The 14,961-nt window shown below is 51.2% G+C and overlaps 1 protein-coding gene across 3 annotated transcripts in view; it reads right to left on the bottom strand.

Moving 5' to 3' along the window:
- The window catches only part of MAPKBP1 (mitogen-activated protein kinase binding protein 1), a 53,775-nt gene that overhangs the window by 23,406 nt on the left and 15,408 nt on the right, over positions 1–14,961 (bottom strand). For all 3 annotated transcript variants that reach the window (XM_055131151.1, XM_055131153.1, XM_055131152.1), the window contains exon 3: positions 1,190–1,281. In XM_055131151.1, the coding sequence (XP_054987126.1) occupies positions 1,190–1,281 (92 nt within the window). The remainder of the gene's footprint in view (positions 1–1,189; positions 1,282–14,961) is intronic.

Below are 14,961 nucleotides of genomic sequence, written 5' to 3'. Positions count from 1 at the left end.
AGAGAGCCCTGGGGGAGGGGGAAGAAGCTTTCATTGACCTATGTATGATTACTGTTTGGGGCCCACACCCTATGGTCACTCCAGGCAGTGCCCATGAATCCAACCAGTGGGCCTCATGAAAGGGCAAGAGCCTTGGCCCCCCTACTCCCTCGCCAGCCCCAAAGCAACTTTTTTTTTTTATTTGCTTTTTAGGTCACACCCGGCAATGCACAGAGGTTACTCCTGGCTCTGCACTCAGAAATCACCCCTGGCGGTGCTCAGGGGACCATATGGGATGCTGGGAATCGAACCCGGGTCGGCCGCGTGCAAGGCAAAAGCCCTACCCGCTCTGCTGTTGTTCCAGCCCCCCAAAGCAACTTTAAAAGTAAGAAAAACCTGCCTAGGAAACAGCTGAAATCAGAGCTGGAGTGCAAGTCTGGGTTCCATCTCCCCAGGGCATGGTCCCCAAACACCTGAACACAGAGCTGGGTTGTGGCCCCTGAGCAGGGCTAGGTGGGGTTCAAGGTCCCCCAGACATTTTAAGACCCACAGCTCTGTCCTACAATCAGGTGAGGTGGGCTGGAATCCCAGTGCGGGCACCCGTTTCGTGTCCTGGAGCAAACTACCTACCGTCTCTGAATCCAGGGGTCCTGGCACTGCTGTGAGGTCATGTGGTACCAGGGATTGAACCCAGGGTTCTCACATGCAAAGCATATACTCCAGATCTTTCCACTACCTCCAAAGTTAAGAAATTAAGTATTTTTTCAGTGCGGTGGGGTGAGTGTTTGGGTGCTCAGAAACTATTCCCAGGAGACTATGCAGTGAAAGGAATCAAAACGGGTGAGCTGTAAGGCAAGCACCCTACCCCCTGTACTATCTCTCCTCCCCAGCAAATTGTATCTTAACAAAGCTGGTTTTGAAAAATGACAAGGTGGAGATTAAGACGGGCAGAGTTAGGAGCTGTGTGGGGTTTAAAGTAGAACTCTGTATTGTATTTTGGGGTGAGGGGAAAGAGAGTGGAAGACAAAGAAAAAGAGGGAGAGGATGGCAGGGTGACAGGGACAATATCCAACCAAGAGCCTTGACCTGAGCCTGTGTCTCCACTACAGAAACAGCACCAAAATATTAGCCTGAACCCACCTCCCAGAAGCTACCAGAAACCGGCCCACCCCATCCTGGCCCTAAGATCTCCTCCAAGGCATTTACTTACCCAGCTGGATAAGCAACCAACCCTGAGCGGGGGTCACATGCCAGTCCTCTGCCTCCAGACACTGTTATTCCAAGCACTTTCTCCAAGGTTACCTACAAGACAAAGAAGGACGCCTTAGCGACAGCCTGGGGCTGGGGGAAGTATGCTGAGGGCATCTGGCTTGTCCTGCTGTAAAACCATCTTCCTGACCTCCCTGTCCTAGAGGGTCCCGACTCCCCTCTCCTCTGTGGGGGTCTGACTCCCCTGTCCTCTGTGGGGTCCTGACTTCCCTATCCTCTGTGAGGGTCCTGACTCCCTCTGTCTGACTCCCCTGTCCTCTGTGGGGTCCTGATGCCCCTGCCCTAGGGTGGAGGGTTCTGGCCCTCCCAGGTTCTGCTCTGATCAGACTGGGTCGTGTGGGGGAAGCAGTGTGCACTAACAGCTCTCGTTGGGTTGAGGTTGAGACCCCCGGGGGAACAGAGTGCCAACAGTTCAGCTCGAAGCTCCCACACAAACTAATGCCCAGGGAGGTCGCTGATCTCCAAGGCTGAGTGGACAGCAAAGAAAGGCTGCCCTGATCTGTCAGGAGCCAGAGACTGTTAGGTGTCAATTAGGTGACTCATCCTTCCCGGATCTGCGTTCCATCATGTTCTTCCCGCCATCACAGGGCCCTGCCCAAACTGAGGGACTGAGGGACTGACAGGAGCCCGGGAGGCCTGATGCCGAGCTCTGTGAAGCGCTGTGTCAAACATGCCCAGACTACTCTGAACTAGGACAGCTAAGGGGCATGCACAGTGCTCAGGGGGGCTGACGGGACAACCCTGTGGAGATCTCCATCACCACTGGTCACTGTTCTCAGAGCCTTGTCACCCCACCCATGACCACAGTCCCACCCCTACCAGGGTAGTGCGAACCACTGCTCAGTGCCAGAGCAGAGCCCCCCAGAAAATCCACTTTCTTTAAATGAAAGACCCCCCCAACATTGCACCCAGGGCTACTAGCCCCCCATCGGCTCTACTCCCCACCTTGTGGTACCATCCACCTTGAGATCCTGGGCAGGTCCATCCACCCCCATAATTGGTAGGTGACTGGAAACTTGGGCTTGGCCCCCCCCACTTGGTTCTGTCATAGTTGCTTTCAGTTTTCACTGGCTCAGAGAAGGGCTCTGAGGGTTGAAAGGTGCTGCCTGAGGAGAGGCAGAGGCCCCTGGAGAGATTTAGGTTTCCCCTGTTCTCCCACTGACTTCACGTGCTCCTAGGGGCCAGTTAAGATTCTTATCCCCAAGAACTGTTTTAGTCCAAAGTCAATGAAAAGAAACACCTTGCAATGGTCAAAGACCAAACTAAGTCTTCCGGGTTGTCACAGTTAAAAACTAATTCCTGGGGCTGAAGAGATAGTATAGTGGGTAGGGTGTTTGCCTTGCACGCAGCCAACCTGGGTTCGATCCCTGGCATCTCATATGGTCCCTCAAACATAGAGCCTGAAGTAACCCCTGAGCCGGGTATGACCCAAAAAGCCAAATAAATAAATAAAAATTAAGAAACAAAACAAAACAAAAATCAATCCCCCAGGTTGGTCTCCAACAGTCTCTGGTGCTTCTTGGAATTCCAGCAGGAATTCCAACAAGCGTTTATGACTCCTTTCAGTGCAGAGCACCTCAGACCACAGCCATTATGCCAGCAGGCCCGCGCTGGGGCACTAAACCTCCGTGAGATCAGGTAGCCTTTGCAGGGGACGGTGGGGATGGGTGAAACCCATCATTGCTCGGGGATTACTCCTGACTCGGTGCTCAGGGATCACTCTTGAAACAAGGCTCAAGGGACCACATGAGGTACCAGAATCAAACTTGGGTCAGCTGCGTGCAAGGCAAGAGCCTTAGCCACTGTACTATCTCTGGCCCCCCAGTGTCCATACAGCTCAGAAACGGGATAGAGAGGAGCTATCCTCAGGGCAGGAAATCCATGGGATTCAGACGTGCATGCATCCCTCCCTCAGCTTAGACTTGGTTCCAAAAACTTCAACCAGTCAGCTGGTTCTGGACTTCGGACAGGAATCTTGGGTGGGTGTTTTTTTTTTTTTTTTTTTTTATTGGGTGGGTGTTTTGTGGGCAGATGGTCCCTGTCCGCTGAAAACTGATGCTAAAACTAGAGTGGACAGTTCAACTGCCATATAAAGCAGGAAGGAGGGAGCATTACTCAGGCCCTGAACACCAGTGTTTACCCAACTTCACTGACCACAAGCCACGGTAAGAGACACATGGTGTCTCACAACCCAGGGTGCACGCACACAAGTGTCTGTGTGTGTGTGTGTGCACGTGTGTGAGTTTGGGTAGAAAACTGAGTTTCACTGAATAGCAGTCCCACTGGTGGCGTGTGGGCTCTTCTTTTCTATTCTACTCTGTCTCACTGAACAGTAATGCTGGTCACACTTGACTGACTCCCAGACTGACAATCAGGCTCGGCAGCTCAGGTCTGAGAAAGCTGCTGCAGACTTCCAAGGGCCCCGCTGGCAGGCTCTGATCTCAGGCACTCTCGGCCACTTTGCTGCTGGGTCACTGGTCAGTGGAGCAGACTTCCGGACCAGAAAACCACCCCCTGGGCACGAGTTTGCCCAGGCTCAAAACTTGGCTTATTTTCAAAGGCATTTATGGTTTGGGCTGTTTCTGGCTTTCTGACCAGCTCCCCAAGAGGGGGAAAAAGTAGTTTCCTTTGGCTCTGGGGAGGGGGAGGAGCAGGGGAAAACAGTCAGGGGCATCAGCTGGTTTTTATTTTATGTTCTAACTCAAACCAGTTTCCTGTTTGCAGGGAGGTTTGGGCGGAGTTCCACTTTCAAAGGATCTGAGAGTCCACAGCTCCTGCAAGGCTTCGGACGTGAAGGAAGGATAAACCACCCTCTCTCTCTTTCACAGTCCCGTCCCTGGCCTCCTTTTCCAAAAAGGGGCACAATTCCATCGACCCCTGAAAACGGAGACAAGGTGGCATGCCCCCTGCAGATACAGAGCAAACTATCACCCAAGACCAAGGGGCATGTGCGAGTCAGCCAACACTGGCTCCTGCCTTCCCCAGGGCCACTCACGGAAGGCGGGAGTGACCGACGTGAGGAATACACCATGGACAACTCAGCCAACGCTATAAACCAAGGCCTTTTCTCCTCAACATTCGGGGCTAGAGCCATAGAACAGTGATTTGGGCACTTGCCTTGCATGTGGCCAACCCGGGTTCAACCCTCGGCATCCCATATTGTCCCCTGAGCACTGAATTATAGGAGTAATTCCTGAGTGCAGAGCTAGGAGGAAACCCTGAGCATCGAAGGGTGTGGCCCACAAACAAAACAAAATAAGTGTCAAACATTCACAAACACACCTCTCAGTTGAAGGGCCATGCTCTCCCTGAGGCCGTATTGTCCAGTGGCCCCTCTGCCTCAGCCTAGTCCACGTTCTCTGCGTGGCAGTCACAGAGATTCTTTCTAACACACAAGACAGTACTGGGCAGGCAGCTCAATGTGCTGAGCACATGCCTTACACGTGTGAGGTCCTAAGTTCGATCCCTGGCTCCTGAAAAAACCCTGAGCACTGCTGGAGAGGCAAATGCCCCACCACAAAAAATGAAATTCAAATATCCATGAGATTATGTCATCACTCTGCCACAAACCTTCTGTAGCTACCCGTCCTGAGTTTCGAATCCAAGTTCTGTACAGACTGGGCCAGAGGGGTAGTACAGAGGGCAGAGCGCTTGCTCTCACGCGGTCAAGCCGGAGCCCATCCCTGGCATTCCATATGATCCCCTGAGCAATGCCAGAATGATTCCCAGGCACAGAGCCATGCATAACCCCAGAGTACCGCTGAGTGTGGCTCAAAAATCAAGAAACCAAACCAACAAATTCTGTACACAGGCTTACAAGACCCTTAATCACCTGGGAGCCTCTGGCCACCTTGCCACCAACCCCAATTCCGTTAAGTACCGCGCGCGCTAACCGACTGTGCCACTGGAGCTCCTGACCCCAATTCCTAGGCCCCCTCGCTGACCCTGCCCCATCACCGCAACCTCACACGGACTCTGCTACACAAAGGGCCTGTAGATACTCCTACAGAAACCCTCCTCTCTCCGCTGCTCACACCGCTCACCCACACAGGCCTCTGCTCCCAGCCCAGAGCTCCGGAGATTCACTTCACTGCCTCTACCCCAATTACCCTGAGTCTGTTCCCTTCCTAGAATTAGGTCGTGACCCAACATTGATTTTATCTCTGTCCAGGCACTTACTGTCTTTTCTCTGTCACAATATGAGCTCCCTGAGGATAGAGCTGTCCCTCGCGGGAGTGCTTTAACAGTATCTGACACGTGGAGGGTACTTGATAAATCTTTGAGGAATAAACAAATGCCAGGCAGAGGTTTCAGGGACAGTGACAGATCAGATGAGAATGAGGACATGAAATACGGAGCATATCAGGCTCACAGCCAACTCCCAATACAGTGCTCAGTGTACCATGTGGTGCTGGGGATCATACCTGGACATTCTGCATGCAGACCATATGGTCGGCCCTTTAAGCCATCTCTTCCAGGCCAACAGATAGTGATCACACACTTATTCATTCCATTCCAAATCATTATTGGGCATTTGAGATATCTTCCAGTAACCATTAAAAAATAGGAAAAAAGGTGACTGTCACTGTCATCCCGTTGCTCATCGATTTGTTCGAGTGGGCGCCAGTAATGTCTCTCATTGTGAGACTTACTGTTTTTGGCATATCCAATACGCCATGGGTAGCTTGCCAGGCTCTGCCGTGCGGGCGTGATACTCTCGGTAGCTTGCTGGGCTCTGAGAGTGCGGAGGAATCGAACACAGGTCAGCCTCATGAAAGGCGAACGCCCTACCCACTGTGCTATCGCTCCAGCCCAGGTATAGTCTAAAAAGTGGTATGGGGGTCAGTAAGTCTGCAGCAGCACGCTGGATGCACGTCCCTGACCATTCCTGAACATTAAGCTGTCTGGTGAAACCTACCCACCCAGCAGAGAGAGGCACAAAAAGCTCATGGATTCAGTTTTCTTTTTTGTTTATGCTTTTTCCATAAGTGCTTGTAAGGCTATGCTTCCCTCTTACCCCAATTTTCCCTTGCTGGGAGACCCCACACTGTGGAGCAGTCCGGATCCAACTAGCACATATGGATCTGGATCCTACTGGCACAATTCCTGGCAGCACCAGGAATTAAGCTTGGGCCTTTCTCCTGTCCTGGGAACTTCCAGGCCCTCCCTCTGAGGGGGCCCCACACAGCAGGGCCATCCAGACGGCCTCAGCACCAGCAGACAGCACTAGGTTTGAACTTGCAGCCCTTACTGTCAGAGTTCATGCAGCTGGACTGTCCTGATGGCCTCAGTGCAGGTGGCAGCTCTGGGATTTGAACTCAAGACCCTGCACTGCCAGGCGAAACCTTTCAAATCACGTCAAAGGGCTGCACATTTTTATGATGTCCCACATACTACTCCCTAGTGGATGCGTTCCGTTCTTTCCCTTCCCTCTCCATGGCTATTGCTATGACTGCAGGGTGGAGATGGGTGTCATATACTTTTGTTGAGGTGCCCGGGATCCCAAGCAGCACTGCTGCTAGAATTGAAGAGCCACCTCCATCACCCTTGTCACGTGGGTTGGTACCAGGGATTCAAACTTGAAGCCTCCCCTGCAGGGGCAGCACTCCACCACTGCGCAATCCCTGGGGGCCCTAGTCATAAGGCAGCAGGTGATGGGACCGTGGGACCCCTCGGCCTGATCCCCAAGTGCTGACCTCGTAGAACACAAGCTTGGGCCAGAGAGAAACCATGTCCATGCTGGGAGCCCTGAGGTGACCTGCTACCACAGCAGGACCTAGCCTGGCGATTTTCACACTTACTCTGGTCTTTGTCACTCTTTGCTTTCTTTATACTCTTAGAAACTATTGAGGAGAGAACAAAAGAAAGCATCAAGGACTCAAGCGGGCTTTTGTTTATACAGGTTTGATCAGTATTTACTATGTTAGAAAACACAATAGAAATACCTTTAAATATTTTTAATTCATTTAAAAATAACAATAACAAACATTCAATGTTAACAGGGCACTTATTCAAAATAACTGGTTTCCAAAACAAAAAATAGTCAGTGAGAAGAGTGGCACGCTTACATTTTTGCAAATCTCTTTAATGTCTGGCTTAAGAGGAAACAGCTGGATTCGCGAGTGTGCGTCTGCACTCGATCTGTTGCGTGATGTTATTCTAGTTGAAGAAAATCTGGCCTCATTTGGAGATGTAGTTGGAAGAGGGCGGATCTCACAGACGCCCTAGAAGGGCTTGGGGACTCCTAGGGGTTCCCAGACCACACTCTGAGAACCAACATCCAAGGTTCCCCCTGAATACAAGTTTCTTTCCACATAAGGAAGCAAGCCCATGAGCGTGACTTTGGACCTCAAGCATCACTGGAGGGAAATGAAGCAGGAGAGGGGACCAAGGAGAAGAGTGATCCCAAATCCAGGAGATTTTAGATGGGTGATTTGAGGGCCAGTGATGGGACACAAGTGCCACAAGCGGGTGGTGCCAAGATTACTCAGAAGGGAAGTGACAGTGCCCAGACTACCCTCTCTGGGGACCTCCTCCGCAGTCAAACCAGCCCACCAGCACAACACAAGTGGTGGCCGGGCCTTTGCTCTGGCAGGTGGCGAGTGATGAGAAGGGGAGGAAAGCCTATACAGGGCTGAAAGAGGGTGTCGGCTTTCCCCAGGAGCAGAATTACTCCAGGTACCCTGCGGACACCCTCCACCCCAATCAGTCCTGGGCAGGGTGCGACTGGATCCTGCCGAGAGGGAAAAGGAAAGTAAAATCTTGCCCCTTACTTTAATGAGATAAAGGGATAACTTCATAATAGCCTGCTCCCAGGAGAGAAGCAAAGACTGAAGCCAACTGTTTAAGTGCTCTTCTGGCTCTCATTAGAGTCGATGGAAAAAACAGGTGGCTCCGAGGCCACAGAAACAACCACTCATTCACTCTAGATAGCACGGTATTTTTCTACGTGCAGACGGCAGCCTATCAACAGGACTTGAAATCAATTTAGAAGATAATGAACAAATGGAACAGGACAAAAAAAATGGATTCAATACACATGCATGAAGGGGGAATATTGACCAAGAAACTTGCTCCAGGGTGTGCGCACACTGGGTCACAGTGTAAAGCATATTTCACAAGGGCTGTGTGAGGGCACTGTGGGGGTGGGGGGAGGGGGAAGGAGGGGGCTCTACCCGCTGACTCAAATCCAACTGGGATGCTGCAAGACTGACCACAGAGCAGCCTGCAGTGTGGTCAGACACACGAAAGAAACTCAGGATTCCCTGGAGGTGTGGGAGAGGTGGTTTCTGAGCAAGCTGACAAAAGAGAACACGGAAGCTTTCCTGGAAGGAAGACAGTATTTGGCAGGGGCCTCTCATGCAGGACAGGTGTCCTTCTGGCAGGTGGGGGGTCAAGCTGGAGGACTTCTCGGTAGAAGAAGCTGCATGTGCATAGTGGGCAGAAGAAACGGATGGAGGTGACCAATGGTGAGAGCAAGTGCCGTCCACCCAAGTAGCTCAGGAAAGGCAGATGCAGCAACGTCCCAAGGAACTCAAGCCAAGGGCACAGAGCCTTATGTGGGAGACAGTGCCTGCAGACAACGCTCTCAGAGGCAGGGAGCCCCCGGGAGAGCCTGTTACAATGGTGCTGGCTGAGGAGGCAGCTCACCAGCAGCTCACAGGCCTTGCCTGTGGGAGGTCCTGAACTGGATCCCCAGCACCCAAACAAGCCAAATAGTTCAGGAGGGAGATTAATGAGAATCTGGCCCAGCGCACAAGAAATAAGACGGGTTCGACTCCTAGTATCCCATATGGTCCCCTGAGCACCGCCAGGAGTAATTCCTGAGTGCAGAGCCAGGAGTAACCTCTGTGCATCGCCGGGTGTGACCCAAAAAGAAAAAGAAAGAAAGAAAGAAAGAAAGAAAGAAAGAAAGAAAGAAAGAAAGAAAGAAAGAAAGAAAGAAAGAAAGAAAGAAAGAAAGAAAGAAAGAAAGGAAGGAAGGAAGGAAGGAAGGAAGGAAGGAAGGAGAGAGAAAGAAAGAAAGAAAGAAAGAAAGAAAGAAAGAAAGAAAGAAAGAAAGAAAGAAAGAAAGAAAGAAAGAAAGAAAGAAAGGAGAGAGAAAGAAAGAAAGAAAGAAAGAAAGAAAGAAAGAAAGAAAGAAAGAAAGAAAGAAAGAAAGGAAGGAAGGAGAGAGAAAGGAAGGAAGGAGAGAGAAAGAAAGAAAGGAGAGAGAAAGAAAGAAAGAAAGAAAGAAAGAAAGAAAGAAAGAAAGAAAGAAAGAAAGGAAGAAAGAAAGGAAGGAAGGAAGGAGAGAGAAAGAAAGAAAGAAAGAAAGAAAGAAAGAAAGAAAGAAAGAAAGAAAGAAAGAAAGAAAGAGAGAGAGAGAAAGAAAGAAAGAAAGAAAGAAAGGAGAGAGAAAGAAAGAAAGAAAGAAAGAAAGAAAGAAAGAAAGAAAGAAAGAAAGAAAGAAAGAAAGAAAGGAAGGAAGGAAGGAAGGAAGGAAGGAGAGAGAGAGAAAGAAAGAAAGAAAGAAAGAAAGAAAGAAAGAAAGAAAGAAAGAAAGAAAGAAAGAAAGAAAGAAAGAAAGAAAGAAAGAAAGAAAGAAAGAAAGAACAGAGTGAAAGCACAGTGGGTAGGGCATTTGCTTTGCTTGAGACCAATACGGGTTTGATGCCTGGCATCCCATATGGTCCCCGGAGCACCGCCAAGAGTAATTCCTGAGTGCAGACCCAGGAGTAACCCCTGAGCATCGCTGGGTGTGAGTCAAAAAGTCAAAAAAAAAAAAAGTGGCAAAGCAAAGATGAACAGGTACAGCCGGGTACTGCGCCTCTCTGGAGGAGAAAGACAAAAGCCTGAGCCTGCACTGGGGAAGCTGGCCACCAAGGACACCTCTTTTCTGACGGGCGGAGTCTACAGTGCTTCGGGATGTCTGACAGGACTCACACAATACTTAACAAGAGAAACAAGGATTGAATGCTCGGGATCAAGGTCAGGCCGAGGAGTATGATAGGGATGAAGGGGAAACCAGAAAAGCGCCAGTGACAGCAGACAGGGAAAAGCGGCAGGAAGGGTGAGGAGCTGGGGTAGGCAGAGGCTGTCCTCTCTGCACACAGGGCCTCGGAGCATCCGCAGAGTCCAGGCAGCAGGCCTGCTCTCCAGAGACAGAACCAAGAGGCCACCGCCATGGAGGCCTCCAGGATTTGGCTGACCTCACGCTGGCAAAGGCACCCCACCCCCTGAGAGGAAGCCCGGCTGTTTTGGTGATGTTTTGTTGCCACCCGCTGCGTTCTTCCCTCTTCTGCCTTTTTCACTCTGCAATCCCACTCTGTGTGAGTGAGAAACACCTGCGGTCTCATTCGCTCCCACAAAACCAAGGGCTCGCACTTCCTATCAAGCAGCAAGTTGCAGGCCTGTCTCGGGGCCTTGTCCTCCCTCGCTGCAGGTTAAGAATAACCCTCCTTGTCTTGCCCACACAGGGCAGGCTAATCCCACAGGCCGATGCGCCACCCGACGCTGGGAGCTGCCTGCCAGCTCTCGCAAAGCCGCAGGGGCAGCCCGAGGAGGGCAGGCCTGGTGCGGAGTCGGGCCAGCTGGGCAGAGCCCCATGACCGGTGGGGCGGGGGCGGGGAGGCGTGTCTCACCCGCCCCTGCTCGCTCACTCCTGCCCCGTCACAGTCCAAAGTGCAGTCTGTCCGGGAGCGAGGGGGTAGAAAGGTCGCTCCTAGACCCCAGAACAGACCCCGCTTCTGGGCCAGGGGCCAGGCTCCACCCCATCTGGAGGGGTTCAGTCCCACTGCCGCGCCCCAGGAGGCTGTAGAAAGGAGGAACTTCCACTCTGAGCACGACGCAGGCCCCCTTGCTCAGAGCCCAGCACTCGCTGGAGCAGAGCCAGTTCTCTGGTGCCGGATGAAAATAGCCTCTGCTTCTTAGGAAGGTAAATCTGCCACCGGGCTGGAGGCGACCTTAGAGGTTCTGGGCTGCAAACTCGGGGAATCTCAGCGAACAAAGGTTTCTAATCCTGCCTTTCAATACGGTTTTTAAGACATTTGTTTTGTTTTTATTTCAGGCCACACCCCGTGGTGCTCAGAGCTTACTCCTGGCTCTCACTCAGGATCACTCCTGGAGGGGCTTGGGGGACCACATGTGGTGCCAGGGATCAAACTGGCCACGTGCGAAGCAAGCACCTCTGGACTATCTCCCCGGTAACCGCTGGACTATCTTCCCGGCTATTTATTTTTTCCATTTTTGATTTGGAATTCTTTGGCATGCCATTTCTGTTTGAGGCTTCCGTTTTGTTTATTTTTTACTTTGGGGGTTTGGGGGCCACACCCAGGAATGCTTAGGGCTTATTCCTGGTGGGCTCAGGCTTATTCCTGGTGATGCCAGCGATCGAACCTGGTGCAAGACAAGCACCCTACCTGCTTTACTATCTCTCTGGCCCCTCATTACTATTTCTCAGGACGCAGGGCTGTACTTCACAGCACTTGCCTTGCATAGATGGGGCCCTGGGCTCAATCCAATTCTGTTGAGACACAGAAGGTGGGGGTTGGCGGGCGGGGAGTGGGGGGAGATCAGCCACAGAATTTCTTTGTGGGCTTTTCCTCTGAGAGCAATACCCTCCTCGGTGTGTAACGGACACGGATGTAGAGTAAGGTTCAAAGACTCCACATTAAGGCTCCCCAGGAGGCTGTAAAGATAGCCCCCGTGGAGGGGAGGGCTGTGAATGACTCAGAGGCTAGAGCACTTGCCTTGCAGGCTTGAGGTCATGAGTTCAGTCCCCAGTGTTGTGCTGGGGTCTGGGACTCCCAGGGCTGCAACAAAGTGTAACCTGTGTGTGTGACCCTCAGGAGCTGCGAGTGTGGCCGAGCCCTGGCGATCACAACAGACAGCCAAGTGTGACCTGCAGTTGGTGCCAAAACAGCAGCAACACAGTTAAAGGGGTAGAGAGTCGAATGAGGGGAATACTAGAGTTAGTGTCTTACCCCTTTACTTCCAAACTCTAGCCTCCCTGCCTCCAGAATCAAGAAGAAAACAATGAACCGGAGTGACCCCAAGGAAGAAAGTTCAGGTTCCTTGAAATGCACAGAATAGTGCATTTGGGAGAAGAGCGCAGGAGGAAATCTCCACGACTCTGGAGAGAGTCTGAGAGCCTGGGAGGACGGCCTAAGAGGAAGCAGAGGGAACAACAGGGTTCACTCTGCTAACTTTATTATTATTATTATTATTGTTTGGGGGGCCACACCTGGTGGTGCTCAGGGCTTACTCCTGGCTCTGCACTCAGGAATCACTTTTGGCAGGCTCAGAGGACATTATGTGGTGGCGGGGATCAAATCCGGATCAGCTGTGTGCAAGGAGAGCACCTGACCTCTGTGCTATCTCTTTGGCCCCCACTCTGCTAACTTTACTGTTGAAAATGCTCAGCAAGATCTCCTCAGTAGCTGAAATGGTTCTAGAATGGGTTCTGAGACACCTTAATGGCTTTGCTTAGGCAGAAGGCTCAGGTTCAAACCCTGGCACTGTATGTGCCCAGACACTAAGCACAGAGACCCCAAGCACAGAGCCGGGAGTAGCTCCTGAGCACCTCTGGATGTGTTGTCCCCCTCCCCAAAAGGGTTCTGAGCTCTCCTCACTGAGATGGTCAGAGCAGAAGAGGGAAGAGGGTCTTCTGATGCCGGTGTACCCACATCCAGGGCGCACTAGAGCTCAGAGTCAGCACAGACCTCAGACACCTGTTTCCAAGGCAAATGACATTCCAGGCTCTGAATTGGATACTCATGTCCAGAAGGAGGAAGTCGTAAGGACAGCATCAGCTCTCACTCTATGGGAAGGGGACTCTAATACAAAAGTCAGCATGTGCCCAAATCCAGAGAGTGGTTCAAACACCGCTGTGCCACTAGAGCAGGCACTGGCAAAGGGAAAGGCAAAGGTGAGACTTAGCTCAATCAAAGAAAGCACTCTGGAGCCATAGAACAGCGAGGAAGGTGCTTGCCTTGCATGGGGCTGACCCAGATTCGATCCCTGTCATCCCACATGGACCCCGAGCACCATCAAGAGTAATTCCTGAGGGCAGAGGCTGGGGTATCCCCTAAGCATCACCCAACCTCCCAAAAAAAGCAAGCAGCATAAGGGAATTTTTTTCCCTGAGGCCAGTCTTATCTATAGCAAGATCAGAACCATAAGCAAAAGATTGCAAGCTACTGGCCTGATCATCAGTAAGGAGTAATCTTCCTCATCCACCAACTCTGCATCCTTGAAGTTTCTTATCTTGGTGGCCAAACTTCAAAAGCAGGAAGAACGCCCTAAATACTCCTTCTTTGGACTAGGTGCAGAGTGAGTATGAGTTCTGGGACACAGCGGAGAGTGGGAGGACTCCTGGTGTCCCCTCAATCTGCCAACTTGTACCACGGGACGCTCCTGGGAAGGAAGGGTTCCCCATCCCGGAATTCTCTGTAGAACACGCCCTCCCTCTCCTCCCCAAGCCAACACCTCACGGAGGCCTTGAGTACCAGCCTCCCTCCTGTAACCCGCCACAGTCATCTTCCCACAGCAAGGCCTCAGTCGTGTCCCTCTTCTGCTTAAAATCCCCAAGTGGCTCTGTACTGCTAACTGAATTAAATCGACATGTCTTACACCCCCATCCCAAGCGCTCTTCTAGTTCCTAGAACTATCTAGAGAACCACATGAGAGGGTCAACCTGGGTTATTCATCCTTGTGAAAAGCAGTTTGGGGCCATAGCTCATGTTTTTCTTCTGCCTGGTATTCCACTATTCCACAGTGGAACCCCAGCTCAAATACCACTTCCCCTGTGCTTCCCTCTCCTATGACCCTGGCCACCCACATGTTGGTGCTCTCACAGCAGCATTTAGTTTACATCACTCACCTGGCCCGTGCCACTGACCACCATGGACAGATGGCTCTGTCTTTTATTGGTTTATTTTGGGGCCACACTTGGCAATGCTCAGGGGTTACTCCTGACTGTGCACTGAGGAATTACTCCTGGTGGTGCTCGGGGGACCATATGGGATGCTGGGGATCGAACCTGGGTCAATCATGTACAAGGCAAGTACCCTGCCCACTGTACTATCACTCCGGCCCCTCTATGGCTCTGTTTTAGCATTCCTACTAGCTTTTAATTTCACAGAAGGCAGAGGCTGTGCCTCATGTAACTCTAGAGTCACAGCACAGAAAACTGTGTCTGATATATACAGATGTGTGTGTGTGTGTGTGTGTGTGTGTGTGTGTGTGTACTTCACAGCCAGCTCTAGGAATTTTAGCAGGAAACAGAATTCTACTGCCTTTCCAGAGACCGTGGAAGGTCTAAACAGAATAATCCCTATGTCATAAATGAGTACAAACAAAGCAGTCATTATCCCCAATTTTGATAATTACATGTACAGCATGGCTCTTCACAAATCTGAATTTAATTGTAATTTAAGAATAAAATCAAAAGACTAGAATACTTTTTTTGTTTTTTGTGGAGTCAGGGATTGAACCCAAGGCCTCATATATGCAAGGCAAGCGCTAAACCTCTGAACCACATCCCAGCCCCAGAATTTACAAAATGTATTCATAAAAAAAAAAAAAAAGGAGGCTGCCGCGCGCGAAATGGACCCTCTGCTCCTAAAGACTATGATCCGAGAGGTCTTCTAACCCATTTTGGCACCCAGAGCGGCTTCTTACAGAAATGCATCTAGACTGTGAACTGTGCTACAATCCCATGCCGCCCGGGGA

The sequence above is a fragment of the Sorex araneus genome, chromosome 3 (genome assembly GCF_027595985.1).
Source record: "Sorex araneus isolate mSorAra2 chromosome 3, mSorAra2.pri, whole genome shotgun sequence".
NCBI classification, from domain to species: Eukaryota; Metazoa; Chordata; class Mammalia; order Eulipotyphla; family Soricidae; genus Sorex; species Sorex araneus.
This window is presented reverse-complemented; position numbering and strand designations above follow the sequence as displayed.